The following is a 22316-nucleotide window of genomic DNA, read 5'->3' on the forward strand; positions in this document are numbered from 1 at the left end:
GACGCATTTCAGCTTCAGTATCCTGGAAATTCGACTTCAATAATCTCCGTCAAGATCCCGTAGAAATCTGTTTCCCCTTTCACACATATTCCATAGTTACTGGTCGCCCGCTGTCTACCATACTCATATGTGTGAAAAGTGTAGCCTCGTGTGAAATACATCTGTGATGTGGTGACCTTTACAAGTGGAGATTGAATTACTTCGTGTAACCACTTAGGATAATCTGCATCGTCGTCATAATCAACCTGCAAAAATAAAGAGAACATTAAAATACAAATCATGTATGAAAAAATAGTTTGAGTTATAATACCTGATTCCGCAACCACTTAATGAAGTGCTGATCTTTCCTTTTGTCTACGTCACTTGTGGATATACCAGGAAATGTTTCTTCGACTTGAGAAACAAATAGGCTGTAAAATTAATCACATTTCATAGGAATGAATCTCTTGCAATTATATAATTAATTATATGTGTTTGAAGTGTCCATATATGTTACCTTTCAAAATAACGCATCAATGGATCCTCGCAATTGAGTAGAATATAGGTGTGTGCACTATGAGCGTCTTGTTCACTCGACCACCAAACCTTTTAGACTTCCCACCGAGTCGTCCAATCTGGCTAAAGATGTCTGGAACACCAGCAACTGCATATGTTGGCGCAACTCCACCATCATCATATCTTCTTGGAGCTCTTCTACGGGTACGTACTTTTGACGCAAAGTAGTACGATGTGAAGTGAGAAACTTCTTCCGTCAAACTTCCAGCAATTATAGAACCTTCAACTTTGGCGAGGTTCTTTGCTTTTCCCTTCAAATATTTCATGGCTCGCTCATACTGATACATCCATCCGTAATGTACAGGTCCACGAAGCAATGCTTCATATGGGAGGTGGACAGCTAGATGCTCCATGACGTCAAAAAATCCAGGAGGAAATATCTTCTCCAAGTTGCACAATAAGATGGGAATGTTCTCCTGAAGCTGTTCTACAACTTCTTCTTTAAGAGTGTGTGTGCTCAGATCCCTGAAAAATGCTCCAATGCCTTTTATATTCTAAAAACAATTAAACACATTGTTAGTCGTATATTATTTTGCAAACTAGACCGTTATATTATTTTGCAAACACACTACGAACCTGCAAGTGCTTCATGTACGTTTGTTGGAAGTAGCTCCGCAAATGCAAAGGGCAGTAGTCGTTGCATAAAGACATGACAATCATGACTCTTCATCCCAGAGAACTTTTGACCCTTTTCAACACATCTAGAGAGATTTGAAACATACCCATCGGGGAACTTCACTTCTGATGCCACCCAGTTGAACAACACCGACTTTTTTTCGGAAGACAGTCTGAATATCGGAACGGGAACTTGTCCATTGCTTTTGATATGTAACTCGCTTCTTGAGCAAATATCCGGCAAGTCCAACCTCGATTTTATGTTGTCTTTTGTCTTCCCTGGGACATTCAATATTGTATTCATGATGTTCTCAAAGAAATTCTTCTCTATATGCATCACATCGAGGTTGTGGCGCAGAAGAAGATCCTTCCAATATGGCAACTCCCAAAATATACTCTTCTTGTGCCAGTTGTGATGAACACCGTAAGAATCAGGCATATTACGAGGACATGCCAATTACCACCCCAACGAACTGTTTCGTTAGCTCCGTAGTAGTCGATTTGTGCTTCAATTTGTTCTCCAGTTAGATATGGTGGAGAAGTGTCTCTCACAACCCTTTTGTGCCTAAACAAATTCTTGTTTCTTCGGTAAGGATGGCCAATGGGAAGAAATCGACGATGACAATCAAACCAACTTGTCTTCCTACCATTCTTCAGTTGAAACGCATCTGTCGTTCCATTACAATATGGACAAGCTAATCTCCCATGTGTAGTCCATCCAGACAACATCCCATATGCAGGAAAGTCACTTATGGTCCACAAAAGCATAGCTCGCATCGTAAAATTCGTCTTCGTTGAACAGTCATACGTCCTCACCCCTGTTGACCACAAATCCTTCAACTCTTTTATCAGTGGTTGTAGGAAAACATCCAGGGACCTTTTTGGATGGTTCGGACCAGGTATCAATATCGTCAAGAATAGCAACTCCCGTTGCATGCACATCTCCGGTGGCAGGTTGTATGGCGTAAGAAAGACTGGCCACAATGAATATTGTCTCCCTGACATTCCGAACGGACTAAATCCATCTGTGCATAATCCGAGATACACATTCCGGCTATTGCTAGCAAAATCCGGATGTACTTTGTTGAAATGTTTCCAGGCTCTTGCATCTGATGGATGAGTCATCTCACCATCCGTCTGAGTATGCTCGGCATGCCATCTCATCTTTGCAGCAGTCTGCTCTGATTGATACAATCTTTTCAATCTGTCTGTAATTGGTAGGTACCACATCCTTTGGTACGGTACCCTATTACGTCCCCGTCCTTGCGGCTTGAATCGTGGCTTCTTGCAGAATCGACATACTTCTAGCTTCTCATCATCTCCCCAATAGATCATGCAGTTGTCGATGCAGACATCTATCATCTCCGAAGGCAACCCAAGACTATAAACTAATTTCTGAATCTCATAATAAGAATCAGCAGACACATTGTCTTCCGGCAAATACTCTTTAAACAAGTCCGCCCATTCGTTCATGCAACTTTCAGGTAGATTGTGATCAGTTTTAATATTCATCATTCTAGCAGCCAACGACAATTTAGAGAGACCTTCTCTACAACCACTGTAAAGTGGTTGATTCGCCGCGTTTAACATTCCGTAAAACTTTTTTGCATCTATATTAGGTTCTTCATCTTCATCATGAGCTACGAATGCATCAGCTACCATATCATGAACCCTATCATAATCTACCATCTCCTCCTGATGGTAACTATGTTCATTATGCAAATGATGATTAACCGGTTCTTCCTGAAAATTGCTATTACTACTACTAGCTTCATTCTGATCATAATTATAACCTTCCCCATGTTGAAACCAGATATAGTAATTTGGCGTGAAACCTCTATTTATTAAATGCTTCCAAACATTTTCACGGTTTGCCAATTTCGAATTGTTGCATTTCCGACAAGGACAGAACATCTTACCACTTTCTTGGGCGAGCGGTGTTGAATCTGCTTGGTGCATAAATGTCTCCAGCCCCGCAAGGTATTCTTTCGTCACTCTCCCGTTAGCATCTCTATGCATATACATCCAATTCCGCAACTCGTAAATAGTCCCAGAGCCAGCCATTTTTTTTTCTTTCACGTTTTTTGTTGTTGGTGTGTTTAAAATGATGTTCCAACATCCATATTTATAGAAAATTTCGAATCTGGTAGTTGTAATTTTACTATGAAATTACGACGAAAATTAATTGTATGGCCAAAAAAAAAACGTGAGCCACCTACCAAGTTGGTGGATTCAAAAATTCCTCGTTAAGTACACGTAAAATATTTCGTCGTAAAGCACTCGCGAAATTTACGTGGCTTTTACGAGGAAAAACTATTTCCTCGTAAAAGCCACGTCAATTTACATCGTCTTTACGACGAATTTTTTTTGTCGTTACCTTACGACGAAATAACGATGCTTTTCTTTCTCAACGTACTTTCCTCGCAAAATCAACGTTTTTTTACGAGGATATTTTTCCTCGTTAAACTTCCTCGTAAAGATACGTTTTCTTGTAGTGGCTAACCTTATTTCCTGAATTCGAAACAAAATGACTAATATCAACAATATTCGAATACACTAAACTAAAAGACAAAATGAATCAGTAAACTGCAAAACCGAAATAAACCATATGTATACAATAGCCTCTGCACCAGGTGGGTCGTTTTTAGTTATGGACGGATAAGCTTTTGTTGGAATGCACTCAATAAGGACCAAGTCCGATATGAACGATGTCAAGTAACAGCCTGATTCAATAAATGAATATCTGATGTTGATATAATGGGGACCTTCTTTATTTCAAAACGTGGTGATATAATAAAATGAGAAATTCCCTAGGATATACCTAAAAAAAATTTGTCATAAATATAGATCTTAAAAATAAAAATGACTAAAATAGACTTAAATGTTTTATCATAAGAAGTAAATATATACTTATATCTTTAGAGTTAATTAATTTAGACATTAGAGTTAAGGGGTGGAGTTTATGGTTTAGGATTTAGGGTTTGAGTTGAGGAGTGGAGTTTTGGGGATAAGATTTCAAATTAAAAAAAAATTTAAAAAATTAAAATTTTCAAAATAAAAAATGCTATTTTGGTCATTTTAGTTTTTGAGATCTATTTATGTGACAAAAACTTAAAAACATCTATTTGAGAGAATTGTCCTATAAAATATATATGCTCAAATATAATATAAGTTTTGGACATATATTTAAAATTAAGAATGACCTTACCATAGCAGAAAGAGGAGAACCATACATTATAATGTTGAGACCAGCACATATGAAACCCATCGATTGAGAACGCGTTTTCTCATCTTTAAAACACTTCTCGTGGCCGCAATCGCTGCGATTGGGAAAAGGACGTTCAACATCGATACCACCACGATTGTGTGTAACTGTAAGAAAGAAAGAAAGCAATTATATCAACCAAACGCTCTGTATAGAAAACATTGGAATTTCTACTTTCAAGTTATTCTAGTACAACTTATTAGTGGGTCACATATTTTAATCAACTTGACTTTAAAATTTAAAATAATGTGATACAGAAACGGATAGTCAGATCCAAATCTGAACAAATGCATCAAATAATATGTAGATTTTAACCAGCTATCATATAAGAAACATAGAAGATCAAGAAGCAAGAAAAATAGTATATATAGAGAAGAAATCAAATAAAATAAAATAAAAGAACCTTGAGATGTCGAGGTGCGTATAAGACAAAAAGGGAGACATAGATGATTTCAACAAGAGCACCAAAGCCATTAACGGTGGAGACAAGATATTCTCCGGGAGTGACGATGCCGTAATATGTCCATAGCGACGATCCTAACAACGTGCAAATATACGGCAAGCTTTTGTACTCCTCCGTTGATTTTCGCTTCACTATTTTCCAAAATGTCTCCCTGTTTTTTTTTTGTATATATATTTGGACCGATCGATCAATATATAGTCGAAATAAAAAGTATTTTTTATACATCTCAATTTTGTAACTTCGTCCAAAAAGATAGAGAGAGAGAACTCACACTGGTGAGAGGAAGACGAGTACGGAGATTACATTTCCTGCGTCAACACAAGTAGTTAAAGAATAATTGCTAAGTAAGGTCTATTGAGTCTTTACCAGGACGAATATATGGGCACGCGTGTATAAGCAGTAAGCACACGAGTGAAGAAGAGTGTTACCTACGACTCCAATATAGAAACTTGCCTCTGCCATTTCTGGAGAAAATATTTTCGTAAGGAAAAATCTAAAGAGTATGCGAGACTTTTATCGAACCAACAATAAAGGGATGTGAGAGAGAGAGATTGAGGGAAGGAGGGGGAGAGGAGGATATACTTAAATCGGGGAACGTGGCATGTTTTTTTTGTATTGTTTTATTTTATTGAATTATTCATTTTTGTTAATATTTTCATGATTTTGTTTTGTTCACACTATAGTATATGCAATTGTGTGTATATTGGTGATATCATTGATGAAATGAATAAAAAGAATGAGTTGTATAAATAAGTAATAAACCATAGTAATGGCATAAATAGATAAATTAAGGAAGTTTATGCCTTATGGTACTCTCTAACTGAAGTTTTTTTTTCCATCAGCTTATACAGACTCATACTGACTATATGAACCAAACCGGTAGATATTGATCTATGTGAACGATGAAAAACGGTTGTTTCCAGACACTGCATGTTAGATTATCCGCCTTTGTATTTTGCGTCCTTGGTACATAGATGATCTCTGATCGGAGGAAACTTTCTTTCAGGATCTTAATATCTAAATAACTTGCAAAAATTGACAATTCTTTAGTTCCGAAACCATCTTCACCAATTGAGAACAATATGTTGCAAATGTAACCTGAAATTATCGTAAGTTTCTCTAACTGAAGTATTCCATGTTAGAAAGAAGGTTTGCGGATTAATAATATTATTTTCATACTAATGTATACAATGCAATCAAAATGTATCATTTTAGCAGAATAAAAAAAAATCAAAATTTATTTTGAGTACTTGCATAAAAATATTTCTCGAAAACTAGTATAAGTTACAAATAGTTGTTGTTTTTTTTTCAAATTGGAAAATAACTAGATGACTTAAAAGGAAAATCCAGTCAACAATAGTTCTATATCTAAGACTAATTTTGGCAATTTAAATGAATATACAAATCATCTCTCCAAGACTCCAAGAAGCTGCACCATATTTAAATAGATATATGCTTAGTAAAACTAAATTAATATCTTATAACCAATGAAAATTTGCATGTCTCTTTTTGGTAAAAAAAATTAGGACTTTATTACCATTTGCATGTGTTAATTTTGTATAACCATAACCGGGTATTTAAAGCCATACCTAATCTTAAAACATGTTACGTAAGTGGTGAGTAAATTTGTAAGTGATAATTTGCTGTATCTATTCATCTATTTATACGATTATACATAACCGATATTCCTAAACCGTCGTATGTGCTAGGAACATATCCAATAGCATAAGCAAGTGAAACGGTTGAACATGGTCCAAATTAGAAAATAAAAAAAATTAAGAAATTTCTGAAAATAAATATATAAATTATGGTTTATATTTTTAGATATAATATTAAATTTAGAATTTATAATATTAAAAGAGACGTCAAATATATATAAATAGAGATATAAACTATTAAAATTACTCAACTATATCGTTAAATATACTGTTAATTTTTTTTAATATGTCCTATAAATAATTTGAGACAGCACTGACTAGAAATCCTTGTCTCTAACTTTAAGGCTAAGGTGTCCGTTCATGTATAATAGTGGACACCAGACCCGTTTCTGTATTAAATTAGCAGATGTACCATGTGCACGGTGGCTAAGGCAAAAGTCGTCTCTACATAATTCTACCTTTTTCAAATTGAACTACTCAACGTGTGTTCCCTGCTAAAAGAGTGATTCAAGTTTTTTTTTGAAAAAAATCTTAGATAAAATACTTTTTAAAAACTCTATAAAATATCCAAAGTTCTTATAAGCTTTTAATATTCAAATTTTTTTCATAACCCAGAAATATTTTAATTATTGGTTACCTCTTTTATATCTTTTAGGTTTGATCACTCTACTTATTTTAATTATATCAATTTTGTTGGAAACATGATTTCAATTCATCTTTTCTTAAATCATTTCTCTCAAAATTCACATATCAGTTATTACTTTATTCTTTTCTTATAAACAAATAACTTATAACATTAAATATGAGGAATATTAATCAAGAAATATTGTAAATAAAAGATTGGTGAAATTTAAAAATTAACGAAGAAAAATAATATGGTTAAGATATTTCATGAACAAATAAATTTAAAACATCAAAATGTTTATAAAAGTTTAGTTACAATTACTTATAACTTTTTCATAAATAAAAATTGTTGCTTTTGAAGTCAATAAACATTTAGCTAAAATCATTTACTAATATTTACCTAATAACATGTTGCATGAACATTTTGTTTAAAAAGGAAGAATATCAGAAAATAAATTTTAAAACTGAAATACATGAATGAGGGTAAATATTTGCTGGGGTCAAAATCAGTAACAACAAAATCAACGACCGCAAGTTCACGAGAAATATTTATTCTAAAAAGAGATGTAGAAAATCAAGACTAAAGCCTCGTATAGGTTTAAAAAACGTTATACGAGAAGTTCTCAGGATAGATAGTCCGATCTATTGGCAAGTGACATCAGGGAGACAAACAATGAAACAGAAAAAATGCCGACCATCATTCCCTAACCATCTGAATCGCCCAAAGATAGCCAAAACTCGACCTCGACCTTAACCAACTTGCCAAACAGCGAGCCGGGACAGCATCGTCCCGCTCGTCATAAGGCGAGCTGGAACAGCATCTTCCCGCTCTTCATATGGCGAGCTGGAACGCGATCATCCTCGCCATATGGCGGGCCGAGACAGCATCGTCCCGCTCGCCTCGTCCCGGCTCGCCATATGGCGAGCTGGATCGTCTCCGTCCTGCTTGCCATATGGCGAGTACGATTGCACTCCATCAATGTCATGCACTCTCATCTCGTCTTTGTAGCTTTCTTCTTTGAGCCTCAGCTATACAAGTCTCTTGTTTCATCTCGATTAGAGTTACCATTGGAACTTTACGATAAAAATCGCAAAGACTTGTTTTCTCGTATAAGTTCAAATTGATCGTATAAAATGACAACGGTTAACTTAACACCTTAGTTGTCTCGACTACACGATTAATTCGAGTTATTTTTAAAGAACCGACGTCGCACTAAAGGTGATCTTTCAAAGAAATCGTAAAAACGATAGGTCGAAACACGGCCCAAAAAAGTCTAAAACGCGGCTAAAAGCCCACTTACGATTTTTGGTGAAATTGAGCCCAATGTTACTATGAAGGCCTATCTTTTATTCACATGAAAAGATAAATGAAAAAAGTTTCGAAGATAAATGTCAAATTTCAAGAGATAATCATGAATATCGAAGAAAAATGGAATATTTCCGCAAAGCGATAAACTCGACCTGGGGAGCAGAAAAGAAAAGCCCAAACCGACCTAGGGGGAGCATATAAGGGATGCCAAGGCGAGAGGCGCAATAGAAAACTTTTTGACACAGAAAACTTAGCACTCAGAGCAATAGGAAAACTTTCCGTTTTTGCTATCGAGCTGTGACTCAATTAGGTTTTTGCAGTCTTAGGTTGCTAGAACTAGGGAACTCGCCGACAGCTCTTGTGGCCAAGGCTCTTACCTTTTTTATACGCTCTTACGCAAATTCAGAATAATACTTTTTTTGCTCTCTTTTCGATCTATATTTATCGTCTGTTTATTTCGTGTTTCTGATTACTTGGCGTGTGGTTTAGCAGATATCTGAGACCTCTAGAAAAGTTAGGTTTTCTTAGGTTTTCAAATTTAACAGAAATTAACGGTGTGAATTTCGGTTCCACAATATTAGTAATGCTTGGCTCTTCCATCTTAAGTTGTTCTTTTACTTTTCAATATCTTAAAGCTCTGATAAAGTGGTAAGAGTGGAAAATTGAACTCAAGCTTCTACAAGCTTGTCAAATGGTGTATATATAATCTATTGTGCGATTCAAATACATTCATAAGAGTTTTTTTTGACCTACGCATCCGCGCGGTTGTATGTTCATGTTTTTAACATTTAACAATATCCTAAACATAATTGTTTATGTTCTAGTTATATATCCATATTTGTTTTATAAAGTTGTGTCCTGCTCGATGTGTTTAGTGATCATTTATAAACTAGAGATTGTGTTATCTCCTTTATAGTTCTTTTATTGATTATACTTGGAAACCAAAATTAAAATATAAAAGTTTCAAGTATACTTGTTGGTTTTATGAAATTATAATATTAATATTCAGATTTAAAGTTGAATATGCTTAATAAATTTTTATATTGATATTTAATAAAAAGTACATTATTTAGACAGAAACATTTAAAAAAGTGCTTGCATATTACAAAATAAGAACATACAAAAATAAGTAAATATGTTTTCTAATTTTATACAGCAAGACTAATTTAAATTAAACAATTGTCCCATTTCGTTATCATTAAAATTTGCATATTACAAAAACATTTAAAAAAGTGCTTGCATATTACAAAATAAGAACATACAAAAATAAGTAAATATGTTTTCTAATTTTATACAGCAAGACTAATTTAAATTAAACAATTGTCCCATTTCGTTATCATTAAAATTTGGTACTTAATAAATTTACAATATGGATCGTCGTGGACATAAAACATAAATCAAAATCCATATTTTCCTGGAAATGAAAAACAGAAACTCAATTGCTTTCTACCGACTTTTCACATCTACAAAGAAAGTTTAACCTTATCCCTTTATTGGTGCCTACCCTTTGCATGGTGATATTCTTTCGAAAAATCGAGGGAAATTGTTCTTAGATTTAACACACCCTCATGGTCAGAAGATAAATCAATCGATTACTACTGCAGATTTCTGCGTAAAGGTTTGCTAACTACAGTCCTCAAAAAGGTTTATTTTTGGGTTTTAGATAAATGATGACCGTGTTATATACAATTTTTAATTCAAATATGTAGAAATTAGATGATAAATATTTCTTTTCAGAAATATCATTTCATTTTGAAAAATAATTTTCAGTTTTATTACATTTTAGAACACTACTTTTGATTTTATATTTCTGATTAATGATATTTTATATTTTATTTATATATAATTTATTTGTAATCAAATTTTACAGTTAAGTTATAAATTTATCGTAATATAGTTATATTTGTGTCCAAATAAGATAATTCATTTACTTAAATTGTCTGAATTTATTTGAATTTTATTTTAATTGGTTTAAACTTTAATCGGATAACCCACAAATTAAGTAATATAATGAATTAAATGTAATTTCCCTAAAATTTACTTATGAACAAAGTATTTTCAAAATAATGCGTAAGATTGTTGTTTACGACGATTTAGGAATGCTAACATAGTTATAGGAATATGCAAAGTAGAAGTCGATTTTAAGGATTAGTTGGTATCTTAACAAATTTTAGAGAATAATCTGGGATAAATTTTTTTAGAAAATTACCAGTAAATATTAATAGAATATATTGGTTTCTTTCATATATTAATTCGTAAAAAATAGACTTGAATTTATTATATATTTACATACTAAAATGTAAACATTGTTTATATATGACTTTTATCTTATGATCTAGAACGTAACTTAGACTATCATACAAAAATGTATTGTCAAATGCTAATAGTTTTAATTATATGTAAAAGCATATTATATTTCATATTATTGTATAGTATATCTCTATTTATAATTTCACGTCATTTAAATATTGAGTAATATAACTTTTGAGTTATTTGTATTGTTCTCGAATGGCCTAAAAAATTAATATCAAAATGATCAGTATATTAATATTATGATTAGGCCAGATTTATATAATAGTAGGAAAAACCTAGTGGCAAGACATTAATACTAATTAGTATCCTTTTATGAGCAGACGTTAGTATAATTATATTATTTATAAATAAATGGTTTGGACATTGAGTATTGAATAGGTAAAGATTTTGTGTTTTTGAGAGCGCGCCGCGCAGATTTACTCATGAAAAATGATGTGTGCAAGTTAATAGTGTAGTGAGAACAGTGTCGGCCCAGAATTATAAAAAACGCCTAAAACGAATTTACAAAAATGATGCCCCTTACTAGTTACTAAGGTCAAACTCATAATCTTTAGAAGACTTGTAAACTCTCTAGCCACTACACCACCCAGATATTTCTGTTACTAGCACCCCAAACTCTCCTATAGTATTTGGCGTCCGAAACCCATACTTCACGGGTGAGAACTAGAAATATTTGCAAACCAAACCCACGAAATATAAATTTTCACATTAAACCTACGAATTATTGGGCTAGAGAACCTCAATAGATAGAAGCGAAGTAATGGGTAGGGAATGTGTTAAACGCCCGAGTTTAATACCAATGGCATAGATCCCCTATATATTAAAAGAGAAACATTACAACATATTTTTGTCGTCACATGTCACCACTACAATCATTCTTAGAATTTTTAGGAAAATATGTTGGTCCATATAAATATATAATAAGCTTTTTATTAAACTAACCATAAATTAATCATAAATGTTCTTCATTGTTTCCTTAAATAAAAATCACGGAATTACCTAATGTGGATGAAGTATATATGACAATTAATGATTTTGAATAATAAAGATTTGATAAAAACTAGTCTATTCTCTATCATTTTTCAAAATTTTAAATTATTAAAATAAATTAAACAACCATATTAACTATATAAAAAAATTTTAGATTTTTTTGTATATGTTATATTTTGAATTTTTAAAAACAAATATAAATGACTAAAGTTGTTAAAAATCTCACATTGAAATTTTTGTGATCCATGGTTTAAAATTTATGTTATAACAAGATACAAATGATTACGAAATTACATAAGTAGGAAATATCATTTAATAAATATTATATATATGTATATTAATATTTTTTTTAATAAATTATATACTATATAAAATACATAAGTATTTTAATTTAGAATTTGCTTTGAATTTTTTTGATAAACATTTTGAACAATTATTGACAACTTAATATTTAGATTTTAAACTTTGCATTGAATGTTTTTAAAATTATTAATTACTAAAACTATTAAACATCCCACAAATTTTTTTATTGTTATCATTGATTTAAAAAATTTGTTATAAAGAAATACAAATGATCAAAAATAATATGAGTATAAAATATTTTTTAACAAATATCAATATTAAAAATGTACTATATATCTATGATAATATCATTTAAACTTAATTTTATACCATATAAAATAGAAAAAAGTGTTTGTCTGGATTAATAAAATTTATTTAAGTATTTGTACCAATTTAATTATATACGTAATAGTTACTAAATTTTTAATTAATCAATATATATTTATTATTTCATAATATGTAAAAAATGTATAAAACTTAAAAATAATTTGTATATAATATTAATTCCGCGCAAGGCGCGGATCTTAACCTTGTATATAATTATTTAGGAAAACTCAAAGGTTAATTCATATTTGTACAACCAAAAATATAAGAGAAAATATTGTTACAATAGTATATGAAATTTTTTACATCAAGAGGCACTTTATCACTTTTTAATTACATCATAAGCCACAATACACTTGTAAGACACTTTTTCATGGGACCTACAGAGAAAATATACAGATTTGCCTTTAATGAGAAGAAAAATAGATTTTTTTATATACTAGAGGAAAGAGAAAGTGTGTTTCTTTATTATTATTATTTAATATACTTCTTAATATTTTGTTTTTGCTTATTCTTGAATTAAAAATACATATACCAAATTTTGTTGATATAATAAATTATGTTTTTTTATTCTCTATAATTTGATACCTACTTTAATATATTTTTTTGTTATATTTCAAGCATGGACGGGTAAGCATGGATGGGTGAACATGGACGGCTATTTGTGGACGAGTAAAATTATGATTAAAATTCAAAATTTAGCATACTACATATCTCATGGTGGAGGATTGTGACGAACTCGAACCACCGCAGCTTCACCGAGCTCATCCACGACGATATTGAGCTCGGAATCCATGGTGTGACTCACCGAGAATAAGAGCTGACTCGTTTTGACCAAGGGTTTTGGAGGAGGAGATGACTCGTTTTAACTTTTTGGCTTGTTTAGCTTTGTTTTCATCACTCAAACTTGTTTTTTTCCTCGACATGTACGTGGTCGTAATTGGTTTGAAGTTATTAATTTGTTCATCCTTGATATTGTGGACACATTGGCATCCATATCATAGCCTTTGAATATGTTACATTTTTTTATCAAGGTTTAGTGTTTGAGTTACTATTCTATCCACCACAACAAATTTTAATTTCCTATCCACAAATTAAAGAGATCTCTTTTGTTCTTTATTCATGGTTATGTTAGTGTCTATATCAACAACATAATCAAAATCTTCTTATTCCCATCTACAGACAAACATTGTTGTTGGAGTTGTGTCATTAAACTCAGCCATTGTAGAGTTGCTCTGATAAAATTTCTGGAATTTTTACATTTATCTCCGTCCATGCATCACCCGTCCACACATCATCCGTCTACGCAACAAATGTCTATTAAAGGTAAAGTTATCGACAGTTTATTGCTGATCCACAATAAAGTGTCTCACATGTAAAAAGTGACTTTGATAAGTCAAAAAGTGGCCTAGAGAGTAATCAACTCTGAAATACAAGAGGAAAAAGTAGTTTGGATTACAAATGCCAGTAGTAATGGGCTTGAGGTACGAATATCGAATTCGACAGACAGATTGGACCGGACACAATCTGCAGTAAACGACGCCGTATGAAAATGCAATATTTGCATTTTGCAGTGACTAGAAAGTGCATTCGACTGGTACTCCCCACTCGCGGCCGTGCTTTCTCTTTTTCTCTTCAGTCATCTTTGTTTTTGTGCTTTTCATATCTTAAAGCAAATCTGATTTCAAAAGGAATCACCGACGAAAGAAAAGAAAGGAAAAAGAAGAATGAGTGAGGGGAGGATAAAGAAGAGTGTGAACGGAGGAGCACCGGCGCAAACAAATCCGGATGATCGGAGATCTAGTGTTGAAGCATCTTCTCAAGGGGCGGGGGCGGGGAAGCAGCGAGCTGTGATAAAAAGTGCTGATATGAAGGAGGATATGCAGAAGGAGGCTATCGATATCGCTATCACCGTTAGTCTCCCTTACTCCCTTTATCTCTCTCTCTCTCTCTCTTGATGTCTACATTCTTCTTCGATTCTAGGGATTTCTGATTTTTTGATCCTTGAATTAGTGCCTGTGAGTTGCCGATTTCATCGCTTAAGTTCGATTTGATGTTAGTGAGCTCAAGTTTATTGTTGATAATCTGAACTGCGTAACTAAAGTCTGTTGAATCATCCTCTGGAGTTATTATTATGTTTTGTAGTTTCTAAAAAAAGGTTTTACATTTTTGTTGTTGTTGTACAGGCATTTGAGAAGAACAGTGTGGAGAAGGATATAGCTGAGAATATAAAAAAGGAGTTTGACAAGAAACATGGTGCTACTTGGCATTGCATTGTTGGTCGCAACTTTGGTTTGTACTCTACTCTACTTACTTACTTCCCCTCTTCTTATCCAGGGGGGGGAGATCTCTTAGTAACTTATGTCTTCTTTGGCTCGTTTATATTTTCCTGCTTTGTCTCTTATCCTTGTGAGTTAGATCAATTGTTTGGTTTGGGAAGGTTGTTCTTCTTGCGTTTCGATGGGTTTTGTCCGCTTAGCTTTGGGGATGTATAGGTCTCTCTGCTCAGTGGAATTTATGCTTAAATTATTATTTAAGCTAAGCAACTAATTTAGTCTACAATATGAAATTCCGATCTATTATCTTATAGCTAGCTTCATCAGAGTTCATTTTGCCTTGTTCGAATTTTTATATATATTAAGTCTTTGGATGTAGCTTTTCTTTTCTGTCAAACAAGGGATACATTTCTGAAACCTGTATTGGGTGTGAATGATAATCGTATTACTCTATGACTATAATCTTAACCGATCAATTCATTTTCCCTGCAGGTTCTTACGTAACCCACGAGACTAACCATTTCGTTTACTTTTACCTCGACCAAAAAGCTGTTCTGCTCTTCAAGTCCGGTTAAGAATTCCGAAACCAAGAAAGCTCCTCATCTGGTGCATTTATTGTCATCACGTTGTAGTTAGTTCCTTCCTTGTGTTCTACGCGTATGTGTATGTGTTGCTTTGTAAGGCTTTCACCAACAACACTTTAAACTGTATGTATATTCGATTTTAAAACTCAGTTTCCAGAAAACCGGAATTTCCGGTTTGTGTTTACTGCTTCTTTCTGAATTTGATCAAAGTCAACCCGTACAAAAAAAAATTCTTAAACAAGTCTTAAAAATAGCAAAAGTAGTTGTCATTTACGAAGTTGAGGGGTTCATATGTAAACAAATCAAACTTTGGGGGACTGAAAGAGCAAATTTCGGTTTAAAAGTAGTCGCACAGGCAAAGTTCAATTTGTATTACGATTTAGAGGGAGGGAGGAAGAAGAATCAGATCGGAGAAAATGACAATGACGACGTCGATGATACAGAGGCTGTTCACGCAAGGCACCAAGATCGTCTGCGTCGGGCGTAACTACGCCGCTCACGCCAAAGAACTAGGCAACGCCGTTCCCAAGGTATTGCAGATCTCTTTGTAATCCAATCGGATATGCATTGCGTTTACAAACCTTAAATTGGATATCTCTGATGTTGATTTTTTTGATGGAAACAGGAACCAGTTATATTCTTAAAGCCGACGTCATCATACTTAGAGAACGGAGGAACGATTGAGATTCCACATCCTCTAGAATCACTCCATCATGAGGTGGAGCTCGCTGTAGTGATGGGAGAGAAGGCTAGAGATGTACCCGAGGCAACCGCCATGGATTACATTGGAGGTACTACTGTCATCTTTAGTTTTGCTTTCTCTCAATTGTACATATGTACTTACATTTTTTTATTTTTTTAATTCTTGGCTTTTAAGGATATGCGGTTGCTCTTGATATGACTGCTAGGGAACTCCAAGCTACTGCCAAGGTAGTACAAACCCGATTTCACTTCTATATCAACCCCCTCTTGTTACCTTGTTTCTTTACTTGAACCTTGATGATACAACTCACTCTTTAATGAATTGCCCTTGATTGAGAGTTTTTGGATCATGACTTAGGCTTTTAAGACTGATCCAACCACCCATTTCCATGGATGTGTGGTTTTTGCATATTCACAGATTCTTTTTTTTTTTTTACAAGAAGATAGCTAATATGTTGTTTTTGAGCTTAAGTATTCATTGTGTTTAAATTCTTGTCTCTTTAGGCATCTGGTCTCCCTTGGACTCTTGCTAAAGGACAGGATACTTTCACTCCAATAAGCTCTGTTGTAAGTATTCTCTTCTGAAACCTAGATGATTATCCTGATATTATCTAGATTATATGAAAAAAAAATGCTACTTTCTGTTTCTGGAATGGACCCATTTCTTCCCTATGCGGTTAGGGTTCTCGCCTAAAATTAATTTCTCAAGCCTACTGTGGTGGTTGTATATCTAGTTGAGACTAGGAAAGTCTCACCACGCAGTAGTTTGAGTTTTATTGCTTTAACAGCCAACCTGACATGAAGTCATATGCCTATCTTGCTTGGAATCAAAACTCTTTTTCCTCTCCTAGTTTCAGTTTTTGTTTCTCTTGTCGTGTTTCAGCTGCCAAAGGCGATGGTGCATGATCCTGATAACCTAGAACTTTGGCTGAAGGTTTGTCTTCCCCCACCCACTCTCTTTGTCCTGTCGACGCTTTAAAAAGTTGATTCCCTCAATCTGCAACGACCAAACTGAATCCATTTTGTGATGTCAGGTTGATGGTGAAACAAGACAGAAGGGTTTGACAAAAGATATGATCTTCAAGGTTCCGTACCTCATCAGCTACATAAGCTCTATAATGACTCTCTACGAAGGAGATGTCATCTTGACAGGTATTTTCTTTGCAATGTGTTCCGTGTTTAAAAACATTCAGAGCCAACCCTAAAAAACTTATGACACAATGCATTCAAATTATTTATAGGTACGCCAGAAGGTGTTGGACCTGTAAAGATAGGACAGAAGATAACCGCAGGGATCACTGGTCTATCTGAAGTTCAGTTCGATGTTGATAGGCGTCTAAAGCCTTTGAGTTAATTGTTTTGTTTGTGTTTCATATAATACTATTAATAAAAATGTTAAGCTTTTGATTTACGTAATAAACCGTGTGTAATTTTCTTCATTTATTGTATTTCCTTGCACTTGAGATTGAGAAAGGAGAATAGAAAGTTAGAAACTAGAACTCTCAATAATGCAAAGTCAAACAAATATGTTTTCGATATTTTAAGTAACTATCTTATCTAATTTTGAATTTCTCATCTGTATTTTATTTATTATTTTAATAATATAACATTAGGATTTAGCTTTGTTTCTTGTTGTACTAGAGTTCATCAGGATTTAAGAGTTCTTTGAAAGATTTAATTATGATTTAGGAGGGTGTAATGAGATTGAAATTTTTTATTTTTCCAAACAATTCAAAATCTACGATAAATTATGATAGTTTCTTTCTCAGAAAATGAGTAGTCTAACAACTTAAAAAAAAAAAAGATTCGTATATATCAGAAAAGAATTTAAAATGCTGTTTTCTTTGTTCTTTTGTGGTCTACTTGTACATTTTAATATGACGTTAAAGAGACTTCGTAGTGGTTCAAACAGAAAAAAGGAAAATTTGTAGGAAAGTGTCTTCGCAGACCAGAGTCAACCGGAGAAGGAAGAGTATTGATTGATATCAGAGAGGAGAAAATGGCGACGTCGAAGATAGAGAGGCAGTTCAAGCAAGGCACCAAGATCGTCGGCGTCAGTCGCAACTACGCCGCTCATGTCAACGCCCTTCCCAAGGTATGCAGATTCTCTCTTTCGATCACAATCGTATGCGGTTACAAACCCTAAATATCGATCTCGAATCAAAACAACAGGAACCAGTTATATTCTTAAAGCCAACTTCATCATACTTGGAGAACGGAGGAACGATTGAGATCCCACATCCTCTGGATTCACTTTATCATGAGGTGGAGCTTGCTGTAGTGATCGCAAAGAAGGCTAGAGATGTACCCGAGTCAACCGCCATGGAATACGTTGGAGGTAAGTACTGTTTTCATTCTCTTAGCTGTCTAGTATATAGATATACCATCTCTGCTTACAGTTAGTTTTTTGCTGTTTCTTAAGGATATGCGGTTGCTCTTGATATGTCCGCTAGGGAAATCCAAGCTTCCGCCAAGGTAGTACAAACCCCCATCCATCGCTCTTGTTAGCTTTGTTTCTTGTTGTACTCTTCTGTTGGGATGTCAAATGGGGATGGGCGTTTTTTAGCTGGACGTTTTTGGGCGAAGCCCACCATGACCAGTTGGGTTACCCATTAGACCCTGACGCCTATTTAATCTAAATAGTCTAATTTTGTATTTATGGGGAAAATATAATTTTACTGTTTTTATGGAAATTTTAATTTTGCAATTTTGACATAACGCAATTGACAAAAATAAACTTGATTTTACAATTTTTGCGAGAATAAATTCTATGATTGAGAGTTTTATTTTTGTGTATTTGGATCATGATTTAGGCTTTTAAGACTGATTCAACCACCATTTCCATGGATATGTTGTTTAAAATTATTTTCTCTTTAGGCATCTGGTCTCCCTTGGACTCTTGGCAAAGGACAGGATACTTTCACACCAATAGGCTCTGTTGTAAGTATTCTTCTGTAACCTATATGCATATATAAATTATATAAATGCTACTTTTTGTTTTATGTCGTGATTTTATATCTAGTTGAGACAAAAAAAGTCTCAAAGTGCAGGATGTTTATTGCTTTGACAGCCAACTTGACATGAAATCTTATGTATGTTTTGCATCTCCTAGTCTCAGTTTTGTTTCTCTTGTTGTGTTTCAGCTGCCAAAGGCGATGGTGCACGATCCCGATAATCTGGAACTTTGGCTGAAGGTTTGTCTTCCCCCATTCTCTTTGTCCTGTTGTCGCTTAAAAAATTTGTCTTCAAGGTCTAAACTAAATCCATTTTGTGATATAAGGTTGATGGTGAAACAAGACAAAAGGGTTTAACAAAAGATATGATCTTCAAGGTCCCGTACCTTATCAGCTACATAAGTTCTTTCATGACTCTCTACGAAGGAGATGTCATCTTGACAGGTATTTACTTACATTTTTCTGTGTGTTTCCATGTTAAAAAAACTTATGAGCCAATGCATTCAAATTATAGGTACACCAGAAGGTGTTGGACCTGTAAAGATAGGTCAGAAGATAACCGCAGGGATCACTGGTCTATCTGAAGTTCAGTTCGATGTTGATAGGCGTGTAAAACCTCTGAGCTAAGTGTTTTCACATGCTTCATGTAATTAGAAAAATGTCAATCTTTTGTGGTAATAAACAATAATGTATTTCCTTGACTTAAGAAGGGAGAATATAAGCTAAAACACCAATAGTTATCTTGTTAACTATTGAAGTTATAACCCGGGTGAATGATCTGTTTCTCCACGAAAGCTGTTATATAGCATCAGATCCCCATCAAACTATGGCTTTGTGCCAGACCTAAGTCATCATCTCATATATCCTTATGCAAAGGAAAACAAATCCACTATATCCTTCGTCAATCTCAATACACTTCATCATTTATTGAAAACGTAAAACCCGATTTTACCCCTGTCTATTTTTTCGAATTATTATTTTAAAATTGTTTTAAAATTTTTTAGAATTTAATTTTTTTAGAAATTTTAAAAAATTAAAATTTAAAAATTCAAAATTTCATTTTTTCGATTTTTCAATTTTTTAATTCACACGTATTACTGATCCGCTAATGTTACCGAGGTAGTTGTGCCGAGTTCTACCAGTTCTACTGAGGTAGTTGTATCAGTTTGTACTAGTTATACTAATGTAGTTGTACCGAGTTCTACTAGTTTTGTCTTGAGTTTTACTAGTTTTACTGAGTTAGTTGTACCATGTTTTACTAGTTTTACTTAGTTAGTGGTACCGAGTTTTACTAGTTTTACTGAGATGGTTATACCGAGTATTCCTAGTTCTATTGAGTTAGTTGTACCGAGTTCTACTGAATTTCAGATCTAAAAAATAAAAATATAAGAAACGATAGACCCAAATTCTACAGTTCCACCAAATACAAAGTTATTTCAAACTAGTGGTTTGCCCGCCCTACGGGCGGGATGAGGGCGGGATGTTGTTTCAGTTATTTATGTGTTGTATTTTATTGTATTTTTAATATAGCTCATTTTTCTTGTGTTAAAAACTAAATCAAGTTGGTTTATAATAGTTAATTTGTTCTATTACAATATGGTAGTTTTTTGCAACTTCTAAGTTGTGTTTTTGTGTGCTTACGGATAAAATATGTGGATGTTTTGTTTTTATTTCATTTTCTGTACATTGATTTTAGAGAGTTTGAAAAATAAGCAAGGTTTGATCTTCTCATAATTAATGTATTATTTTTTACATAAGAGTAGTTTGAAACATTTTGTACTAATGGTTTTTAATTTGATTTGAAGTTATTTTGATATAATAATCAAATATATGATTTAGCTATTAATCCTTTTCGCATCACTGTTTTGAAATTAAGAAAAATGAGTAAAACCTAAATATTTTTTTCTAACAAAAAATAAGTATATTCTTTTTTTTTTGGTCTGCAAAATAAATATATTCATGAATAATATATTAGTCTTTCTACATCTTGGAATAAAATACAAATGACTACTTTGTATTATAAGTACATTTGAATTATATTTTACTGAGTTATTTGCTTCTAACATTCTAATTTAGATTACAACTTTACAGGGAACCAAGTCGTTTTCTATGTATCATCAATTCAACGCACTTCACGCAAGGTCCAAAGGAGGGGTAATAGATTATACAAAACGTAATTCCAAGAAGAGACCAAATGAAGCTTTTCTGCTTTTTTCAATTTTTTGCTCTCTCGTGTAAATTTGTTTAAAGGCTTTGTCAGTGAATATGGTGTGTTTGGAGAAGATTCTGGCACAGGATGCATTCTGCCGCTCTTGCAGAAGTTGCATTTTTCATTGGTCTTGAAAAGAACATATTTCTTCAGTTTTTTTTGTCTACCCAGGTCCTGGGCTTTTGATCGCAACTTTAAATACCAAATGAGCAAAACGTATTTCATGTGTTCTTTGTTGCAGTGACATTGTGGAAATGGCAAGCTATGCACCGCACTTTGTAAATGCAAACGATAAACACTAACTCTCATTCTTTTGGTATAATTACTCAGGAAGTCAAGGCAACAACAATCTCAAAATTCTTGAATTGATGTCTGGTGGAACCCTGATGCAGTAGGTTTCAGAACCCGGATCATCTCTTCTCACCTCAGAACTCAAGGGAAACTTTTCTTCTCTTGTCGCAGCTGCAATCTCCAGAAAAAAATATCCAAGATTACATACGCATAAAGATACGTCGAGAATAATATTTGTAGAAAGTGTAGAGCCTGAGTTATCTGATTCTTTTAAATTGTGTTTTGACTTCCAAATTCGTATGCAAGCTGTAAACTTTGGAGCTACCTCAGAAAATATGAAGGTGTTGATTAGTGGACTGGATCCAAATGTGATGAGTTTCAGGAGAAGACAATAATTTCATCTACAAATATGATGGATGAAAATTACTTCACACATTTGATCAATAAATAAAAAGAAAATTCCTACACACATCCAAAGAAGGCAAGTCAAGCCTTTATCACAACTTTGAGTGCTTTTTCTCTTCTTACTGGTTAGATCTGATTTGATTATTGCAGGATGTGCCACACGAAAGCTACCTGGAGAGGGCTGAGGAGGATCTGATCATTGTTCACATGTATCCAACAAACATAGTCATCTCGGTGAAGCTGATGGCGGCGGTGAGTCTGCCACCACCTTTCTATATAAGAAGTGACATATGAATAGAAGAAGCTTACACAAACATAGTTTCAATGAGTCATCATCATCGAAGACAAATAAGTATATATATATTTTTTAAACAGATCATAACATTGATAAGGAAACCGGTCTACTAATCTTAGAGCTCATCTTCACCAACCTGATA

General features: G+C 33.6%; 3 protein-coding genes and 1 non-coding gene across 4 annotated transcripts; 3 read left to right on the forward strand and 1 right to left on the reverse strand.

Annotated features, from left to right (window-relative positions):
• Positions 1–4378: 4378 nt before the first annotated feature.
• On the reverse strand, positions 4379–5914 carry LOC103833532. The gene is made up of 3 exons (XR_004450173.1): positions 5170–5914; positions 4839–5049; positions 4379–4542 (listed from the first exon to the last, which is right to left on the reverse strand). It is a non-coding gene; the product is annotated as an uncharacterized LOC103833532 (transcript).
• An 8126-nt stretch (positions 5915–14040) lies between these two features.
• LOC103833533 (dynein light chain LC6, flagellar outer arm) lies at positions 14041–15509 on the forward strand. Its single transcript, XM_009109622.3, has 3 exons — positions 14041–14371; positions 14645–14750; positions 15227–15509. Exons 1-3 carry the CDS (start codon positions 14186–14188, stop codon positions 15307–15309), a joined length of 375 nt encoding a protein of 124 aa, XP_009107870.1. The 5' UTR covers positions 14041–14185; the 3' UTR covers positions 15310–15509.
• Positions 15510–15579: 70 nt separating this feature from the next.
• On the forward strand, positions 15580–17519 carry LOC103833534 (probable acylpyruvase FAHD1, mitochondrial). Its single transcript, XM_009109623.3, has 7 exons — positions 15580–15848; positions 15944–16109; positions 16196–16248; positions 16525–16587; positions 16904–16954; positions 17055–17172; positions 17262–17519. The coding sequence occupies exons 1-7, from the start codon at positions 15735–15737 to the stop codon at positions 17372–17374; spliced, it is 678 nt and encodes a 225-aa protein (XP_009107871.1). The 5' UTR covers positions 15580–15734; the 3' UTR covers positions 17375–17519.
• Positions 17520–17760: 241 nt separating this feature from the next.
• Positions 17761–19768, forward strand: LOC103833536 (probable acylpyruvase FAHD1, mitochondrial). Its single transcript, XM_009109624.2, has 7 exons — positions 17761–18115; positions 18193–18358; positions 18443–18495; positions 18898–18960; positions 19164–19214; positions 19301–19418; positions 19489–19768. The coding sequence occupies exons 1-7, from the start codon at positions 18020–18022 to the stop codon at positions 19599–19601; spliced, it is 660 nt and encodes a 219-aa protein (XP_009107872.1). The 5' UTR covers positions 17761–18019; the 3' UTR covers positions 19602–19768.
• The last annotated feature ends 2548 nt before the right edge of the window (positions 19769–22316 follow it).

The sequence above is a fragment of the Brassica rapa genome, chromosome A08, assembly GCF_000309985.2.
Source record: "Brassica rapa cultivar Chiifu-401-42 chromosome A08, CAAS_Brap_v3.01, whole genome shotgun sequence".
NCBI lineage: Eukaryota > Viridiplantae > Streptophyta > Magnoliopsida > Brassicales > Brassicaceae > Brassica > Brassica rapa.

Coding starts and splice junctions, on each gene's coding strand:
- LOC103833533 (XM_009109622.3), top strand. CDS start 14,186: ATGAGTGAGGGGAGGATAAAGAAGAGTGTGAACGGAGGAGCACCGGCG. Junction 14,372..14,644: donor CTATCGATATCGCTATCACC/GTTAGTCTCCCT, acceptor GTTGTTGTACAG/GCATTTGAGAAGAACAGTGT. Junction 14,751..15,226: donor CATTGTTGGTCGCAACTTTG/GTTTGTACTCTA, acceptor TTTTCCCTGCAG/GTTCTTACGTAACCCACGAG.
- LOC103833534 (XM_009109623.3), top strand. CDS start 15,735: ATGACAATGACGACGTCGATGATACAGAGGCTGTTCACGCAAGGCACC. Junction 16,249..16,524: donor AACTCCAAGCTACTGCCAAG/GTAGTACAAACC, acceptor TTGTCTCTTTAG/GCATCTGGTCTCCCTTGGAC. Junction 17,173..17,261: donor AGGAGATGTCATCTTGACAG/GTATTTTCTTTG, acceptor AATTATTTATAG/GTACGCCAGAAGGTGTTGGA.
- LOC103833536 (XM_009109624.2), top strand. CDS start 18,020: ATGGCGACGTCGAAGATAGAGAGGCAGTTCAAGCAAGGCACCAAGATC. Junction 18,359..18,442: donor CGCCATGGAATACGTTGGAG/GTAAGTACTGTT, acceptor CTGTTTCTTAAG/GATATGCGGTTGCTCTTGAT. Junction 18,961..19,163: donor TCACACCAATAGGCTCTGTT/GTAAGTATTCTT, acceptor GTTGTGTTTCAG/CTGCCAAAGGCGATGGTGCA.